Below are 18,243 nucleotides of genomic sequence, written 5' to 3' on the forward strand. Positions count from 1 at the left end.
GGGGGTGGGGGGCGATGCTGGGAAATGGTAACCGGGGGGGTGGGTGGAAAAAAAACACCCCAAACCCCTCTTTTGGTTTTTTTTTTCCCTCTGCTTTTTTTCCCATGGCGGCGCAGACGCCCCCGTCCCAACCGGCTTCGGCCCTCCCACTTCCCCCCCCCACCAACACCAATTTCCTCCCCCCCTTCCCTGGTTGTTCCCCACCCACCCTCCGCCACCGCCGTCACCTTCGGGTGCTCCCCGCAGGCTACAGCCGCTCGCCGGGCCGGGGCTCAGCCCCACCGGGCCTGATCCTGCCATTCTTGGGGGGGGGGGGTGGGGTGTGGAAACACCCCCCCCCCCCCTCCCGCCCCCCCATTCCCACACAACCATCCCACACACACACACCCCCCAAGCACCAGCAGACATGCGCGGGGAGCCGGGGCGCGTTGGCAAACCATCAACGAGAATTTTCCACACACGTGACGCTCCCACTCCCCGCACCTCGAGAGAGAGAGAGAGAGAAAATACGTAGACACCCGGACGGGGAGGGAGGCGTACACCCGCCCGCCGCCTGTGCGGGCAGGCAGCTGCCAGACACAAAGCACAACCCACCCCCCCCCCCCACACACACACACAACCACCACCACCCCTCCGCCTGTTCGCCGCCCCGGGGAGGCCGCGGCGGCGAACGTGAGCGAGAAAATAAAGAAGCGGGGGGGGGGAAATTTAAAAAAAAGGGGAAAAAATTAATGAAAATTGAAAATACACCGGGAACGATTGTGCAGGGGAAAGTGGGGGGGGGTTGTGGGAAAAAAGGGAGAAATGGAAAATGAAATAACGAATAAATAAAGGGGGAGTGATTCTGCACCAGGGGAGGAAAGAGTTTGAACAAAGGGAAAGGTGAGGCGTCCTCAAAAATGGGGGAAAAAAGGGAAAAAGAGCGAGGCGCTGTTTCCCCACAGCGGCAAAAAAAATAAAAATCGATGTTTTTGGCTCTTTTTTTGGGGGTGTTTTACCCCGGTTTTCCTGCCCGGCCTGAGGCGGTGGGGCAGGCAGCCGGGCCCGCGGCCCACAGCTCGGTGACACGGTGGAAATTAAAAAAAGCTCGACTTTTTGCCTGATTTTGGCTTTTTTTTTTGTTTTTAATAGCGAAAAATTTGTCAGTGCGGGTGCTTCACCCCCCCCTCCTCCTCCTCCCCTCCGGCGCTCGAAGCCGCCGCGATCCCAGCCGCCGCCATTGTTCTCAGCCGGGACGGGCTGGAAATGGCAAAAATAGGGGAAAAAAGGGAAAAAAACAAAAAAAAGGAAAAAAAAAAACAAGAAAACAAGAAAACCCAACAAGTTTGAGGTGTGGAGGAGGGGGAGGGGGCGGCCTCCCGCCGGGGAAGTGGGGGGGGGGGGGGGGAAAAGTGTGATTTCACCTCAAATCCGGGGAGCCCCGAGCGCCCGGGTCGCTGTCGGGAGGGGGACGGACGGACAGACAGACGGAGGCTGGCCTCCCGCTGCTCCTGCTCCGAGGAGAAACATTAAAAACGTGCAAGAATGCTGCTCTGGGGAGAGAAAGGTTAAAAAAAAATAGCTATTATTGGTGCTAAGGGTAGGAAAAGTTTTTAAAAACCGGTATTAGGGCGGTTCTGGGGAGAGAAAAGTTGAAAAAAAAGTGATTTTTGGGCCGGTTCGGGGGCGTCCGCGCGGCCCCACGTGGAGCGTTTGCGGGATCGGGGGCGGCGGGGAGCAAAAATAACTGAAGAATTGCTCAAAAAACCAAGAAAAAGCCCCAGGAAACGGCCGGGGAAGCAGCACTGGCCTGGGGAGGCCGCGCTGGAAAGGCGGATTGGCCTGTTTCTAAGTGGTTTTGGGGGAAAAGAGGGAGTTCTAAAATCCAAATTTACCCTTTTTTGGGCTTTTCTGGTAAAAAAGTTCTAAAAATCTGAATTTACCCATTTCTGAGCGTTTTTGACAGGTCTAAAATCTCAAATTACCTATTTCCAGGTATTTGGGGGGGGGAAAAATAGGGGTCAAAAGCCTAAATTTACCTATTTCAGAGCTTTTGGGGGGTAAAGAGGGGGTTCTGAAATCCAAATTTACATATTTCTAAGCTTTTCTGGAAAAAAAGGGGGTTCTAAACCCCAAATTTACCAATTTCTAAGCTTTTCTGGAAAGAAAAGGAGTTCTAAAATCCACATTTGCCCATTTCTGAGAGTTTTGGGACGTTCTAAAATCCAAGTTTCGCCACTTCTGAGCATTTTTGGAGAAAAAGAGAAGGGTCTAAAATCCAAATTTACCTATTTCTGAGCTTTTTTTGGAAAAAGACAGCTCCAAAATCCACATTTATGTATGTCTGAGCATTCTGCGGGGCAAAGCGAGGGTTCTAAAATCCAAATTTGCCCATTTCTGAGCATTTTGGAGGAAAAGGGGAGGAGTCTAAAATCCAAATGTACTCATTTCTAAGCTTTTCCAGAAAAAAAAGGGTTCTAAAATCCAAACTTACCCATTCCTGGGTATTTTCAGAGTGAATGGATTCACTTCAAAATCAAAGCTCTTTTTTTCAGTCAAACTGGCCGCTTTGGGCTCCGAGACGCCCTTTTCCCCCCCTCTGTCTGAGGCCAAACTCAAAAAAGTTAAAAAACGGTGTTCAGAAGGCAAAAAAAACTTAACATTTTGCACAGAAATGGTCAATTTTAGGCCCCCACCTCAGGGAAAACCGCCAGAAAAGGTGTCTGAAACCCCAAACCATCCCCACGCCGGCGAATCCGGGTGCCGGGGACCTGCCGGCGTCCCCCGCTGAGGAAAATGGGTGGGTTTTTTGTGCTAAATCCTCTTTTTTCCCCCCCTCGTTTGTCAGGTTTTTTAACACCCGCGCCTGAGGGAGGAAGTCACAGCCGAAGGGGCGGCGCACACCCGAAGGGGGCGAGTTCGGGGGTGCAAACCTGCCCCAAAACCACCAGCGGCGCCAAAATTTTGGGTGAAGGCGCAGCCGAGCCGCCAACACCGAGAAGCGGCGTTTGAGAAACACAAAAAAACTACAATAAAACCCAACAAAATCCAATAAAATACAATAAAACCCAATAAAATACAACGGAATAGACTGTCCCTCGGGCCCGGGATAAGTCAGCGCTGGGACGTCGATGGTTCCTGGGGACTTTGGGTCCTTCCTGGAGGGGGTTTTTACACGGTGACATCGGTGACCCCCGAGACCATCAGCACCCAAAACCCTCCACCACGGGGTGCAAAACGGTCCTGGACCCTGTCAGGCGTACAACAGCACCCATCACCCCACACCACGGGGTGCAACAACGGTCCTGGACCCTGTCAGGCGTACAACAGCACCCATCACCCCACACCACAGGGTGCAACAACGGTCCTGGACCCTGTCAGGCGTACAACAGCACCCATCACCCCACACCACGGGGTGCAACAACGGTCCTGGACCCTGTCAGGCGTACAACAGCACCCATCACCCCACACCACGGGGTGCAACAACGGTCCTGGACCCTGTCAGGCGTACAACAGCACCCATCACCCCACACCACAGGGTGCAACAACGGTCCTGGACCTTGTCAGGCGTACAACAGCACCCATCACCCCACACCACGGGGTGCAACAACGGTCCTGGACCCTGTCAGGCGTACAACAGCACCCATCACCCCACACCACGGGGTGCAACAACGGTCCTGGACCCTGTCAGGTGTACAACAGCACCCACGGTCCCAGACCATGGGGAGCAATAACCGTCCCGAAGCCTGCCACGTGCACAGCGGCACCCATCACACCACACCACAGGGTACAACAGCCGTCCTGGATCCTGTCAAGCACACACCACCACCCATCGTCCTTCACCATGGGGTGCAACAACCAACCTGGGTCCTGTCAGGCACCCAACGGCCCCCATTACCCCCACACCATGCAGTGCAACAACCAACCTGGATCCTGCCAGGTGCACAACAGTCCCAAGACTCCCCACCACGGGGTGCAACAGCCACCCTGGGCCCTGTCAGGCACCCAACAGCACCCATCACCCCACAACTGCCTGGGTTCCTATAAGGCACCCAACAGCTCCCATCGCCCACACCACGGGGTGCAACAGCCATCTTGGATCCTGTCAGGCACCCAACAGCACCCATCCCCCTTCAGCCTGGAGTGCAACAACCATCCTCCACCCTGTCAGGCACAGAACAGCACCCATCACCCCAGACCACGGGGTGCAACAACGAAGCTGGGCCCTCCCAGCTGCACGGTGGCACCCATCACCCCACCCCACAGGCTGGAACAACCACCCTGAGCCCTGTCAGGCACCCATTGACCCCCGTCATGTTACACCACGGGGCACAACAACCACCCTGGAGCCTGTGAGGTGTCTCTGCCAGGCCCCCTTCCCCTACAACTGTCTGGGCTCCTGACAGGCAGCCAACAGCCCCCAGCATCCCCAGCACCATGGGGTGCAACAGCCACCCTGGGCCCCCTGTCAGGCACACACCACCACTCATCACCTCACACCATGGGGTGCAACAGGCACCCTGGACCCTATGAGGTGTCCACCAGCCCCCCTTGCCCTACAACTGACTGGGTCCCCTGTCAAGCGCCCAGCAGCCCTCCATCACCCCACACCATGGGGTACAACAGCCACCCTTGGCCCTGTCAGGTGACCAACAACTCCCATCACCCCACACCACAGGGTACAACCGCCATCCTGGGCCCAGTCAGGTGCCCAACAGCACCCAACACCCCACAATACCGGGTACAACAGCCACCCTGGGCCTCATCAGGCACCCAACAGCACCCATTGCCCCACACCACAGGGTGTAACAACCATCCTGGGCCCTGTCAGGCACCCATCAACCCCAGCATGGGGTGCAACAACCATTCCAGGCATTGTCAGGCACCCATCAACCCTCACCAACACCGCTACGGGGTGCAACAACCATCCTGGGCCCTATCAGGCACCCATCAACCCCACCATGAGTTGCAACAGCCATGCTGCACCCTGTCAAGCGCCCACCAACACCCATCAACCCCAGCACGGGTGCAACAACCATCCTGGGCTCTGTTAGCCACCCATCAACCTACATCAACCCCAGCACGGGGTGTAACAGCCACCCTGGGCCATCAGGCACTCAACAACACCCATCACCCCACACCATGGGGTGCAACAACCATCCTGGGTCCTGTCAGACCCCGTCACCCCACACACTGGGTGCAACAACCATCCTGGGCCCTGTCAGGCACCCATCAACCCACATGAACTCCAGCACAGGGTGCAACAGTCACCCTGAGCCCTGTCAGGTGAACAACAGGCCCCACCAACCCCGCCACGAGTTGCAATAACCACCCTGGGCACTGTCAGGCGCACAACAGCACCCATCACCACAGACTGTGTGGTGCAACAGCCACCACAGATCCTACCAGGAGCCCAACAGCCCCCATTACCCCACACAACAGGGTGCAACAGGCACCCTGGGCCCTGTCAGGAGCACAACAGCACCCATCACCCTACACCACAGGGTGCAACAACCATTCGGGACCCTGTGAGGTGCCCATCAACCCCAGCACAGGGTGCAACAGCCACCCTGGGCCCTGTCAGGCACACAACAGCCCCCCCTTGCCGTACAACTGCCTGGGTTCTGTCAGGGAGACAACAGCTCCCCTCAGCCCACACCTCAGGGTGCAACAGCCACCCTGGGCCCTGTCAGGCACCCAACAGCCCCCATCACTACACAACATGGGGTACAGCAGCTACCCTGGGCCTCATCAGGCGCATAACAGACCCCATCACCTCCCAGCAAGGGGTGCAAGAACCACCCTGGGCGCTGTCAGGTATACAACGGCACCCATCACCAAACACCACAGGGTTTAACAACCATTCTGGGCCCTGTCAGGCACCCATCAACCCACAATCACCCTAGCACGGGGTGCAACAACCATCCTGGGTCCTGTCAGGCACACAAACCCATCAACCCCACCCCAGGGTGCAACAGCCATCCTGGGCCCTGTCAGGCACCCAACAGGCCCCCGTCACCCTACACCATGGGGTGCAACAGCGACCCTGACCCTGTCAGGCACCCAGCAGCCCCCATCACCCCCACACCACAGGGAGCAACAACCATCCTGTGCCCTGTCACGTACCCATCAACCCCATCACGGGGTGCAACAACCATCCTGGGCCCTGTCAGGTGTACAGGACCCTCCCTCACCCCACATCATGGGGTGCAACAACCATCCTGGGCCCTGTCAGGTGCCCATCAGCCCCAGCATGGGGTGCAACAGCCGCCCTGGGCCCGGTGGGGTGCAACAGCCGCCCTGGACCCTGTCAGGCGCCCAACATCCTCCATCAACCCCACCCCAGGGTGCAACAGCCACCCTGGGCCCTGTCAGGCGCCCATCAGCCCCAGCATGGGGTGCAACAGCCACCCTGGGCCCTGTCAGGCGCCCATCAGCCCCAGCATGGGTGCAACAGCCGCCCTGGACCCTGTCAGGCGCCCAACATCCCCCATCAACCCCACCCCAGGGTGCAACAGCCGCCCTGGGCCCGGTGGGGTGCAACAGCCGCCCTGGGCCCTGTCACGCCCCCAACAGCCCCACAACACCCCGAGGCTCCCGTCAGGTTCCCGCCACCCTCCGTCCCCTCAGGCCCTGCCGGGGGAGGGGGGGGTTCCCCGGCCCCGCCCCTCCCGTGGGGGTGGGACCCCCCGACCGCGCGCCATGGCGGGGGGGGGGGGGGGGGGCGGACACCCACGACACACGCGTGACGGGGGGGGGGGGGGGCGGGGGCGTGAGGTCCCCCCCAAATTAAAGCACGGGGTGGGGGGTGCACACCCCCCCCCCCCACACACACACACACGCGTGGGGCGGTTGTTTACAAACAGCGCGCGTGGCGCCCACCCCCCCCCCACCCCCCCACAACAACCCACTCCCCCCCCCCCCCCCCCACACCCCCCGGTTGTTTCCCCAGCGCCGTGTGGCGGGAAGCGCGCGGGGGGCCGTGAGGCGGGAAGCGCGCGGCGGCGGCGGGAAGGTGAAGAGGAGGAGGAGGAGGAGGAAGACGACGAAGAGGAAGAAAAAGGAGGGGGGGGGGGGAAGGTTTGGGGGCGGGGGGGGGGGGGTCGTTTACCTGCGTTCGCCTCAGGCGGCCCCGCGGCGGCGGGAGCGGGGGGGGGCGGCGGTGGCGGCGGCGGCGGGGCGGGAGGCGGCGGGGGGAAGATGTCGGCGGGTCCTCGGTGCCCTCCGGTAACGGCGAGGAGAGCGGCGGCGGCGGCGTCGTCTTCCTCCTCCTCCTCGTCTTCTTCCTCCTCGTCGTCTTCATCCCCCTCCGCCTCAGACACCACCATCTCCTCCTCCTCTTCCTCGTCCTCCCTCAGAGGGGAAGCCATGGCGGGGCTGAGGGGGGCAGGAGGGAGACGGGAGTGAGGCGGGCGGGAGGCGGAGGGATGGCGGGGGGGGACGGGGAGGGGGGGGGGGGGACCCTCCGCGCTCTCCCACCTCCCCCAACCCACCCCCCCTGTTGGGGGGGGGGGGGGGCGAGCGACAACCGGGACGGGGCGACCCCCCCCCCCCCCCCCCGGGCCGGGCCCGCCGGTGAGGGGAGAAAAAAAAAAAGGGGGGGGTGGTGGTGGTGTGAAAGGTGGGGGGGGGGTGGGGTGTGGATTTAAAAAAAGGGGTTAAGAAAAAGGCAAAAAAATTCAAAAAACCCCAAAAGTGCCCAAAAAAAGGTTAAAACCCCCTCAGAAAAATTAAATAAGTCGCCGGGGGCCGCCCGGGACAGCGTTCCCCGCGAGAGCGAGGAGCGAAAATGGCCGCCCCGAAATTTATTTTTAAATCCGAACCCCCCCACACAACCTTCCCCCCCCCCCCCGGCTCAGACAGACAGACAGACACACGCACAGCTCGGAAGGGAAAATAAAATAATAATTAAAAAAAAAAAACAACAAAAAGAGGAAAAAAAAGGGAGGAGAAAGGGGGGGGTGAAGGAAAAAAAAACGGAAAAAATTCCCCCCCCCCCCCCCTCACCACCCCCCTTTAAGGAAAAAAATAAGCCCAAAATGGCCGGCTGAGGGGGGTTTAGGTCGCCCCCGCTCCCGCACACACCTTCCTGGAGGGTAGAAAAGGTTAAAAAGAGGGGAAAAAAAAAAAAAGGAGAAAAAAAGAAAACACACACACACACCCCCCTCTGAAAAATGCCTGAAGAAAAAGCAGGCGGGGGGGGGGGGGGGAGGGAGTAAAATAATAATAATAAAAAGAATTAAAACAACAAAAAAAGGAAAAGCTTCCCCCCCCCCTCGTCGCCGCTAGAGCCTGAGCGGGCGAATAATCATAATTCTGCTTTTTTTTGTTGTTGTTGTTGGGGGGGGGGGGGTGTCTTTTTGGTTCTTTTTTTTCTCTTTTTTTTCTTTCTTTTTTTTTCTTTCTTTTTTTTTTTTTGTTTGCTTGTTTTTTTATATCTCTCTCTAATCTCCGCAGATCCCGGCTCGGTGCGTGAGATGAACAATATTTGTGTATTCCCGGCGCTGGCGGGGGGGGGAACCGAAAGAGGAAGATTTCTGCATAAAACAAAGATGGCTGCGGTAAATTATTTCTTTTTTTTTTTTCCTTTCTGCTCTCTTTCTCCTTATACTTCCCCCCCCCCCTCAATAAAAATATTTCTGGCGGGGGGGAGGCGGATTAATCAGTACTCATGCTCAGTGTGACATCAGCATAAATTGTTAAAGGTTAACTAGTTCCATACTAGTCACGCCGCTTTTTATATTTTTTTTTGCCCGTTTTCCCCCCGTTTCACTAGTCCACGCCAAAACCGACGAGGGGGGGGAGGATTTTAAAACACACACACACACAAAAAAAAAAGCTTTTTTTTTTTTTTCTTTTCTTTATCCCTCCCTTCCCTACTTTTAAATACTTGAGAAGGGAGTGGTTTTATGGGTTGGTTTTTTGGGTTTTTTTTTTTTTTTTACTTTCTTTAAGCTGCAGGGGAGGAAGAACAACAAAAAAAAACCCAAAAAATATTTTAAAAAGAGGGGAAAAAAAAAAAAACCAGCCTTGAAAATCCCTCCAGCCCCGGGGACGGGGGTTTAACCGGCCACCCACCCCCCAAACCCCTCGTTTCACCCGTTTTGCCGATCCCCCCCTGAAAAAATGGAGAGAAACGGGTGAGATTTACGGTGCCGGGGCGGGATGTGAGGGGTTGGGTTGGGTTTTTTTTGTGTGTGGGTTTTTGGTTGTTTTTTTTTTTGTGGCGTCACCTTGCCCAAAATGCTCCAAAACCAGCCTAAAAAATACCCCCCCAAAAAAAACAACAAAAAAACCAGCAAAACCTCCCAAAAGTGACGGGGCCAGGCCCTGGAAGGCCTCGGGTGCCCCGACCCCCCGCACGTGGCTTTTTGCCGCCTTTTTTTAACCTCTCACCTCTCTTTTTTTTTTTTTTTGCCCTTTTTTGCCCCAAAACACCAGGGGATGAACCAACGGTGGCAACAGGTCAAACCCCCAACCGCCCCGGCGGGGTTCGGCACCGCCGGCCCTCGGGGTCTCCTCTTACGCCCCCAAAAACGGGGGAAAACAGGCGGAAAGACCAGAAAACACTCAAGGATTGTGGAGTTTTTTCCCCATTTTGGGTGGGTTTTGGGTTTTTTGTTGGCCCCAGACACCGCTACCGGTTGTCTCCGTGACGGCGTGGCTGTTCCCAGCCGCTGAGGGCAGCGCCCTCTCGCCCTCCACCCCTTCCACCCCTCCTTTTTTTGCAAACTCTACAAAAATTAGATAAAATGGAGCGATTTTGGGCCGGGAGAGACCCTCGCGCCACAACACCGGCGCCAAAAAACCCCCGGTGACACCCCAAACACCCCCCAAACGCCCGTGCCACAGCAAGCGCCAGGTAGACCCATTCCGCTTGTCTTTTGGGGGCAGTTTGTTGCTTTTTTCACCCCAAAACAGCCACCCCGTGGCCCCCGACACCCCCAAACCCACCGCCCCCTCCCCGTGGGTGTTTCAGTGGGACCAAACACCCCCCCTCGCTTTCATTTTGGGGTGTTTTTCTCCTTTTTCACCATTTCCCCTCCCTTCGGCACCGGTTGGTGAGCATCTCTTGCGCCTGATGCTCCTCACACCCGGCAGGCGCGAGGGCAACAGCGTGTCACCGCCGGTGGTCGCGGTGTCACCCGGTGCTCCTGGTTTCCGGAGACCCTGTGAGGGAACCCCCGGAGGGTCCGGCGGTGGCTCCAGGAGGGTGACACCATCCCGCGCGGTGTCGCCAGGCTGGTTTCGGCACAGCCGGCGCCCGAGATGCTTGTGCGTGTCCCCCAAAGCGTTCGGCGGTTCGGTGAGCCGCCGGGCTCGGCGGTGCGCGCTGGTTCACCCCAGGTCCGGGTGTTCCGCCCCGCTGCCGGGCGGCTGTTTCGGGGCGCGGATCGGTGTTGCCCGAGCCTGCGTACCCCAGCGGAGCGGACACCTGTGGAGACAGATGTCACCCCAAGTCACCCGCACCCCGAGAGTCACCTGCACCCCAAGTCACCCACCCACACCCCGAGTCACCCGCCAGCTCGGCTGACTTACACCCACCACCGCCTGTGCCCTGAAGGTGACGGTGACGACCACCAGACCCTCCTTCCCGGGGATACCGGAGCCACCGCGGTGCGCCGGACGCGGAGCAGCTGGACACAGACACGCACAGCCGGACACGGACAGGCGGACGGGGACAGGCGGACGGGCATCGAGAACGCCGCGAGCCCTCCGGGGGGGGGGGCGTAAGGTCAGCGTCGGGGACGCGTCCCACGTGACGTGCGGCTGTGCCAGGGGCTGGCAGCCACCCACGGGGACAAACAGCCGGCGCCACGCGCCCGGCGGTTGTCACCTGCCGTCACCCGCTGTGGGTCTGGCGGGAAAACACCCCTGTGGCGGGGGGTACAGCGTCACCGTCACCCCGGGGGGGTGGGGGACACTTGGGGACATCGAGGCTGAGCCTGGCTGTGTCACCCAATGGGGGGGGGGAGGTACAGCGTCACTGTCACCCAAAGGGGGGATGCGGTGGTACCCCTGGGGTGACGCTTGGGGACACCAAAGCTGTGCCACCTGACAAGAGGGGCAGTGTCACCGTCACCAGGGACACACGCGGTGGTACCCCTGAAGTGACGCCTGGGGACACCAAGGCTGCGCCACCCCACTGGGGGGGTGACAACACCCCGTGGGTGGGTGACGCAGGGTGACAACCCCCCCCCCCCGTCACCCCCAGAGGACCCCCAAAAGCCACCCATCACCGTCCCAGCTGGGGGCTGTCCCCGTGTCCCCCCACCCCGTGACCCCCCACCCCGTGACCCCCCTCCCCCCTCGAGGCTCCGCCGCAGCTGGTTTTTGGCAAAACCGGGTTTATTTCTGCTCAAAAAGTTACAGTTCGCCCCCAAAATTGGGGGGGACCCTCCTGGGGACCCCCCCGGTGTCACCGTCCGCCTGTCGGGGGGGGGTGGGGGGGGCAGCCTCGCCCCAGGGCTACAAAGAGAGGAGACGGGTGGTGGGTTTGGGGGGGCTGGGGGGGTTTGGGGGGGCTAGTGAGGGGTTGAGGGGGGAGTCAGGGGCTGCACCAGCAGTTCGGGGGTGCTGGGGGAGTGCAGGGGTTTGGGGGTGCAGGAGGATTCTGGGGTGCAGTTTTGGGGGGCTGCTGTGGGCACTGAGAGGGTTTGGGGGGTGCAGGGCTTTAGGGGTGCTGGGGGGGGTTGGGGGGTCCGGTGTGGGTGCTGGGGGGAGTGTGGCGAGGGGTTCAGGGTTTTGGGGTGCTGGGCAGTTTAGGGGTGCAGCTGGGGGGGTTTATGGGGGGGTGTTGGGGGTGCAGGTTTTGGGGGTGCTGGGAGTGTTGGGGTGCAGGGTTTTAGGGGTGCTGGGGAGTTTTGGGGGCCAGTGTGGGTGCTGAGAGGGTTTTGGGGGGTCCAGGGTTTTGGGGTGCTGAGGGGGCACCGGCAGTGTTGGGGGGTGCAGGATTTTGGGAGTGCGGAGAGGATTTGGGGGGGCTGCAGGGTTTTGGGGGTGCCGAGAGTGTTGGGATGCAGGGTTTGGGGGGCTGCAGGGTTTCAGGGGTGCTGGAGATGGGGGTGCCGATTTTGGGGGTGCTGGGGGTTGTATTGGGAGGGTACAGAGTTTTGGGGGTGCTGGGGGAGTTTTGGGGACCAGCGTGGTTGCTGAGAGGGTTTGGGGGGGTCCAGGGTTTTGGGGTGCTGGGGGGATTGGGGGGTCCGGTGTGGGTGCTGGGAGGGTGGGGTTCAGGGTTTTGGGGCGCTGGGGGGGTTTGGGGTGCTGGGGGGTTTTGGGGTGCAGTGGGTGGGGTTTTGTGGGGGGCTGGTAGAGTTGTTGGGGGGTTGGGGTGCAGGTTTTGGGGGTGCTGGGGGTTGGGGATGTATTGGGAGGGTGCAGAGTTTTGGGGGGCTGCAGGGTTTTGGGGGTGGGGGGTGCCGATTTTGGGGGTGCTGGGGGGTGGGTGTATTGGGAGGGTGCAGGGTGAGGGGGTGCAGAGTTTTGGGGTGCTGCGGGTGTTTGAGGGCGGGGCAGGGGTGCCAGGGGGTGGTGGGGTGCCGGGGGGGTTTTGGGGTGCCCCTACCGCAGCTACTGCTCGCCGAAGTCGTCGGTGAAGTAGAGGAGGACGGTGGGGGGGGAGCCGTCGGGGAGGGGGCGCGGGGGGGGCCCCTCGGGGTGCAGCGGGGCCCCCCCACAGCGCCAGGCGTACCCCCCCGCGTGGGCGTTCCAGGGCAGCGCCTGCCGCAGCAGCCCCCCGGCCTGCGCCCCCCGCGCCTGCGCCCCCCGCCTCAGCACCCCCAAATCCCCGCTGCCACCGGGGGGTCCCCCCCACGACCCCCCCAGACCCCCGGCTGGCAGCGGGGGGGGCAACCCCCATCCCCCCCGTCCCCCCAAACCCCCCCCGGTGACAGCAGGGGGGTCCCCCCCCACATCCCCCCCCAAACCCCCACTGACAGCAGGGGGGTCCCCCCGTCCCCCCCAAGTGACATTGGGGATGTCCCGGGGGTCCCCCATGATACCCCCCCCAAGTGATACTGGGGACATTCTAGGGGTCCCTTGTGTCCCCCCCAAACCCCCCCGGTGACCCTGGGGACACGCTGGGGGTCCCCCAGGTCCCCCCAACCCCCCCCCCCCCCCAGGTGACAGCAGAGGGGTCCCAGGGGTCCCCCATGACCCCCCCAAACCTACCAAGTGATATTGGGGATGTCCTGGGGGTCCCCCGTGCCCCCCCAAACCCCACAGGTGACATCAGGGACATCCCAGGGGTCCCCAAGGTGCCCCCAAACCCCTCCACGTGACAGCAGGGGGGGTCCCCACATCCCCTGTGTCCCCCCCCCTCCCCAAACCCTCCCAGGTGACCTTGGGGACAACCCGGGGGGTCCCCCACATCCCCTCTGACCCCCCCCCCGCGCCCCCCCCTCACCTCGATGACGTGCTCCTGCCCGTCAGGGTGTTGAGGAGCCGCAGGCGTTGGGGGGCGGCCGTGGGGCGCCCCGATTCCCGCCAGGGTCCCCCCGCCGCGGGGGGTCCTGGGGGGGGGCCCAGTCGGAGCGGGGTTCGGGGGGGGGCCCCCCCGGCAGGCAGCGGCACAGCAGGCCCGACTGGGGGTCCACGCGGGTTGGGGGCTGCGGGGGAGGGGGGAGACCCCCAAATATGTGGGGGGCTGGTCCTGGTGACCCCCAATTTCGGGGGTGGGGAGGGCCCCCAATTTGGGGGTCCCTGGTGATCCCCCAAACTGGGGGTGGGGGGTTGTCTTGGGGGGCTGCCAGTGAGCCGGCCCCCCCCTCAGCCCCCCAGTGTTTTTGGGGGACCCCCCCGACCCCTCCCCCCCACTTACAGCCAGGGGGTTGGGCTGGTGGGTGACGTCACTGCCCGTGGCCTCCAGGGGTGGGTGCGGGGGGGGGGCACCTGGCGGGGTGGGGAGACCCCCCGCATGGGACCCCCAGCCCCCATAGCGACCCATAGCACCACTTAACCCCCCCAAAGCCCCCCACAGCCCCCCCAGACCCTATAGTCCCTATAGCACCCTCTTAAGCCACTCTTCGGCTCCCATGGCCCCGCCCCCAGCCCCCCAGCCCTATAGCACCCCCACAGCACCCCCTTAGCCCCCCGGTCCCCCCCCACAGCCCCCATAGCACCCCCCTTAACCCCCCCCGGTCCCCATGGCCCCCCCATAGCACCCACTTAGCCCCCCCCGTCCCCACTGAGTCCCCCAGAGCACCCCTCATTACCCCCCCAGGCCCTATAGCACCCCTTAACCCCCACCTCTGGTCCCCCTGCCCCCCCCATCCCCTATAGGAGCCCCCGGGCCCCCCCCCCCACCTCCCGGCTCCCCCCGCAGCCGGCCCCGGCCCGCCGCCTCCGCGCCGTCCGTCGCCATGGCAACGCCGCCGGCAAGCCCCGCCCCTTCCTCCCGCGCGGGGCATGCTGGGAAATGCGGTTCCGGCGCCGGGCCACGCCCCGGTCCGGGCGCCGCGCGGGGCTGCTGGGAGGCGGCGGCGGCGCCATCATGCGGAGCCGCTGGGGGAGACGGGCGGCGGCGGCCGGGGGCGGGGCCTGGCGGTGAGGGGGGCTATGGGGGGCCATGGGGTGCTGGGGGGAGTCTATGGGGGTGCAAAGGGGGGGGCCATGGGGTACTGGGAGTGCAGTGGGGGCTATGGGGGTGCAAGGGGGTGCTGGGGGGTACTGGGAGTGCAAGGGGGGGGCTGTGAGGTGCTGGGGGGGCTATGGGGTGCAAGGGGGTGCTGGGGGGTACTGGTAGTGCAAGGGGGGGGCTGTGAGGTGCTGGGGGGTCTATGGGGGTGCAAAGGGGGTGCTGGGGGGTACTGGGAGTGCAAGGGGGGGGCTGTGAGGTGCTGGGGGTCTATGGGGGTGCAAAGGAGGGGTTATAGGGGTGCAAACGGGGGCTATGGGGTACTGGGAGTGCAAGGGGGGGGCTGTGAGGTGCTGGGGGCGCAATGGGGGGTACTGGGAGTGCCATGGGGAGCTGTGAAGTGCTGGGGGGGCTATGGGGGTGCAAGGGGGGGGGCATAAGGACTATGTGGGGGCTGTGGGGTGCTGGTGAGGGGTGGTGGTTCCGTGGGTGCTGCGGGGGAACCGTGGGACATGGGGGGGGGCTAAGGGGGTGCTATGGGGGCCCTGGGGCATTATGCGGGGGGTCGGTGGGAGCCGAGGGCGTGATATAGGGCGCTGTGGAGCCGGGGAGGGTTAAGGGGTGCCATAGGGGCTGTGGGGGGGGGCCTGTGGAGGCTGGGGGTTTTAAGGGGTGCTGTGGGGTGCTATGGGGGGCTGTGGGGTGCTGTGGGGGGACAATGGGAGCCGGGCTGGGGGATTAAGGGGGTGCTCTAAGAGCTGGGGGGGGGGGCCGTGAGGGGTGGGGGCTGGGCTAAGGGGGGGGCGGTGGAGGGGAGCACCCATGGGTGCCGTCCGCAGGACCCCGGCGCGGGGGGTGGGGGAGGGGCGCACCCGCGCGCCCGGCGGCGGCTCGAGGCGCTGCTGAACCGGAGCCTGCGGATCCGCATGTCGGACGGGCGGACGCTGGTGGCCTTCCTCTGCACCGACCGCGACGCCAACGTCATCCTCGGCTCCGCCCAGGAGTTCCTCAAGGCCTCGGGTGGGTGGGGGGGCGGCGACCCCCCGGGGGGGGGGGTGAGACCCCTGGGGGGAAAGGGGGGGGGCTGGGACCCCCTTTTGGGGGGTCTGGGACCCCCTGGGGGGTGTGTGTGAGACCCCTGGGGGGGGGCTGGGATGTCTGGGGGGGGCCCCTGGGGGGAAAGGGGGGGGGGCTGGGACCCCCTTTTGGGGGGTCTGGGACCCCCTGGGGGGTGTGTGTGAGACCCCTGGGGGGGGGCTGGGATGTCTGGGGGGGGGCTGGGACCCCCTGGGGGGTGTGTGTGAGACCCCTGGGGGGGGGCTGGGATGTCTGGGGGGGGCCCCTGGGGGGAAAGGGGGGGGGGCTGGGACCCCCTTTTGGGGGGTCTGGGACCCCCTGGGGGTGTGTGTGAGACCCCTGGGGGGGGGCTGGGATGTCTGGGGGGGGGCTGGGACCCCCTGGGGGGTGTGTGTGAGACCCCTGGGGGGGGGCTGGGATGTCTGGGGGGGGCCCCTGGGGGGAAAGGGGGGGGGGCTGGGACCACCTTTTGGGGGGTCTGGGACCCCCTGGGGGGTGTGTGTGAGACCCCTGGGGGGGGGCTGGGATGTCTGGGGGGGGGGCCCCTGGGGGGAAAGGGGGGGGGGCTGGGACCCCCTTTTGGGGGGTCTGGGACCCCCTGGGGGGTGTGTGTGAGACCCCTGGGGGGGGGCCCCTGGGGGGAAAGGGGGGGGGCTGGGATCCCTTTTGGGGGGGGGGGGGGTCAGGGGGGGCTTCAGGCAGAAGGAGGTCAGACGCTTGGGTCCCCGGGGGTGGGGCGGGGCAGCCGTGGGTGCTTTGGGGGGGGGGGGGGGCAGGGGATGCCTGGGTGCCCAGAGGGGGGGGATGGACGGACAGGGGGACACCAAGGTCCCCTGGGGGGGGTAGGGGAGGACACAACACCCTTGGGTGCCTTGAGAGGGGGGCCAGGGGGATGCCGGGGGGGGGGGAGGATGGGGGGGGCACCCTTGGGTGCTTTGGGGAGGGGCCAGGGGACACCCCAGTGCCCTCAGAGGGTGTGGGGGAGGGGACACAGAGGACCCATCCCGGTGCCCTTGTGGGGGGGAGGGGCGGGCTGGCCGGTGCCCCGCCCCCGGGGGGGTGGGGGGGGGGGTGGGGGGTCGCCCTAACACGGCCCCCCCCAGACGCCTTCCCCGGCAGCGAGCCCCGCGTGCTGGGCCTGGCCATGGTCCCCGGGCACCACATCGTCTCCATCGAGGTGGAGCGGGACGGCGCCGCCGGGCCCCCCTACCCCTGAGCCCCCGGGACCCCCAGCGCCTGACGGACCCCCTGGATGGACCCCGACACCGTGAGGGACTCCCAACACCGTGACAGACCCCCCCCGGATGGACCCCAACACCGTGAGGGACTCCCAACACCGTGACAGACCCCCCCCCCGGATGGACCCCAACACCGTGGGCACCCCCCAACACCGTGACAGACCCCCCCCGGATGGACCCCAACACCGTGAGGGACTCCCAACACCGTGACAGACCCCCCCCCGGATGGACCCCAACACCGTGAGGGACTCCCAACACCGTGACAGACCCCCCCCGGATGGACCCCAACACCGTGAGGGACTCCCAACACCGTGACAGACCCCCCCCGGATGGACCCCAACACCGTGACAGACCCCCCCCGGATGGACCCCGACACCGTGAGGGACTCCCAACACCGTGACAGACCCCCCCCGGATGGACCCCAACACCGTGGGCACCCCCCAACACCGTGACAGACCCCCCCCGGATGGACCCCAACACCGTGAGGGACTCCCAACACCGTGACAGACCTCCCCCCGGATGGACCCCAACACCGTGAGGGACTCCCAACACCGTGACAGACCCCCCCCGGATGGACCCCCAACACCGTGAGGGACTCCCAACACCGTGACAGACCCCCCCGGATGGACCCCCCCTCTGCCTGACAGACTCCAGATGGATCGGCAACACCGTGACAGATCCCAGACGGAGTCCAAACACCGTGAGGGACCCCTGCAATGACTGATGGACCCCAACAGTGTGAGGGTCCCTCAACAACATAACAGACCCCCTGGATAGACCCACAACACCGTGAAAGACACCCCCAATGCTTCATGGACCCCCCACCAGCGTGAGGGACCCCCAGCGCTACGACACACCCCTGGACAGATGCCCCCCCCCCCATCATGATGGAACCTCCAGTGCCTGACGGACCCCCAACACCCTGAGGGACACCCCCCCCAGTGGCCACCCAACACCGGAATGGAAACCCCCCCCAGGGCCTGATGGACCCCCGATGCCTGACGGATCCCCGGCTGGACCCCCAACGCCGGGATGGACCCCCAACACTGGGACAGACCCAACCCCGTGAGGGACACCCCCCCCCCCCCCAACGCCTGACAGCCCCCTCCCCCAAATGTACACCCCACCCCCACCCCAAGTCGGGCCCGGGGTGTGGGGGGGGGGTCCCTGTGGTGCCATTAAAGCCACCGAGGTCGCAGTGTCACGGCTCCGGGTGTCCCAGCGGGTGACGGGGCCGGGGCCTGCCCCACCCCCCCCATCGCGCCCCCAAGTTTCTCACCCCCCCACTTGCTCCCCTGTGGCCCCCGCAATTCCTGCCCCCCCAACTCTCCTGAACCCCCCCCAACTCCTGCCCCTCCCCCGGTGTCCCCC

At 63.7% G+C, this 18,243-nt stretch overlaps 3 protein-coding genes and 1 long non-coding RNA gene across 8 annotated transcripts in view; 2 read left to right on the plus strand and 2 right to left on the minus strand.

The window, feature by feature from the left end:
* The window catches only part of CHD3 (chromodomain helicase DNA binding protein 3), a 158,462-nt gene extending 150,950 nt beyond the window's left edge, over positions 1 to 7,512 (minus strand). Inside the window, 1 exon segment of the mRNA XM_064437623.1 lies at positions 7,091 to 7,512. Within this exon segment, the coding sequence (XP_064293693.1) occupies positions 7,091 to 7,349 (259 nt within the window). The 5' untranslated portion in view covers positions 7,350 to 7,512.
* LOC135310375 (uncharacterized) lies at positions 6,914 to 10,902 on the plus strand. 2 transcript variants are annotated; one of them, XR_010370448.1, is made up of 3 exons: positions 6,914 to 6,994; positions 8,437 to 8,540; positions 10,544 to 10,902. It is a non-coding gene; the product is annotated as an uncharacterized LOC135310375 (long non-coding RNA). The 2 variants fall into 2 exon arrangements; XR_010370447.1 differs by lacking the exon at positions 6,914 to 6,994 and adding an exon at positions 7,603 to 8,084.
* A 415-nt stretch (positions 10,903 to 11,317) lies between these two features.
* Positions 11,318 to 14,560, minus strand: LOC135310374 (uncharacterized). Its single transcript, XM_064437630.1, has 5 exons — positions 14,287 to 14,560; positions 13,802 to 13,872; positions 13,388 to 13,589; positions 12,548 to 12,738; positions 11,318 to 11,448 (listed from the first exon to the last, which is right to left on the minus strand). The coding sequence occupies exons 1-3, from the start codon at positions 14,342 to 14,344 to the stop codon at positions 13,410 to 13,412; spliced, it is 309 nt and encodes a 102-aa protein (XP_064293700.1). The 5' UTR covers positions 14,345 to 14,560; the 3' UTR covers positions 11,318 to 11,448; positions 12,548 to 12,738; positions 13,388 to 13,409.
* NAA38 (N-alpha-acetyltransferase 38, NatC auxiliary subunit) lies at positions 14,328 to 18,080 on the plus strand. Of its 4 annotated transcripts, none has more exons than XM_064437627.1 (4): positions 14,364 to 14,526; positions 15,397 to 15,577; positions 16,738 to 16,878; positions 17,436 to 18,080. In XM_064437627.1, the coding sequence occupies exons 1-3, from the start codon at positions 14,389 to 14,391 to the stop codon at positions 16,848 to 16,850; spliced, it is 432 nt and encodes a 143-aa protein (XP_064293697.1). In that variant the 5' UTR covers positions 14,364 to 14,388; the 3' UTR covers positions 16,851 to 16,878; positions 17,436 to 18,080. The 4 variants fall into 4 exon arrangements, with proteins under 4 accessions (XP_064293699.1, XP_064293697.1, XP_064293698.1 ...); XM_064437628.1 differs by lacking the exon at positions 17,436 to 18,080 and adding an exon at positions 16,985 to 17,219; XM_064437629.1 differs by lacking the exons at positions 14,364 to 14,526; positions 17,436 to 18,080 and adding an exon at positions 14,328 to 14,357 and having other exon boundaries at positions 16,738 to 16,893.
* Positions 18,081 to 18,243: the final 163 nt, after the last annotated feature.

The sequence above is a fragment of the Phalacrocorax carbo genome, chromosome 34 (assembly GCF_963921805.1).
Source record: "Phalacrocorax carbo chromosome 34, bPhaCar2.1, whole genome shotgun sequence".
NCBI lineage: Eukaryota > Metazoa > Chordata > Aves > Suliformes > Phalacrocoracidae > Phalacrocorax > Phalacrocorax carbo.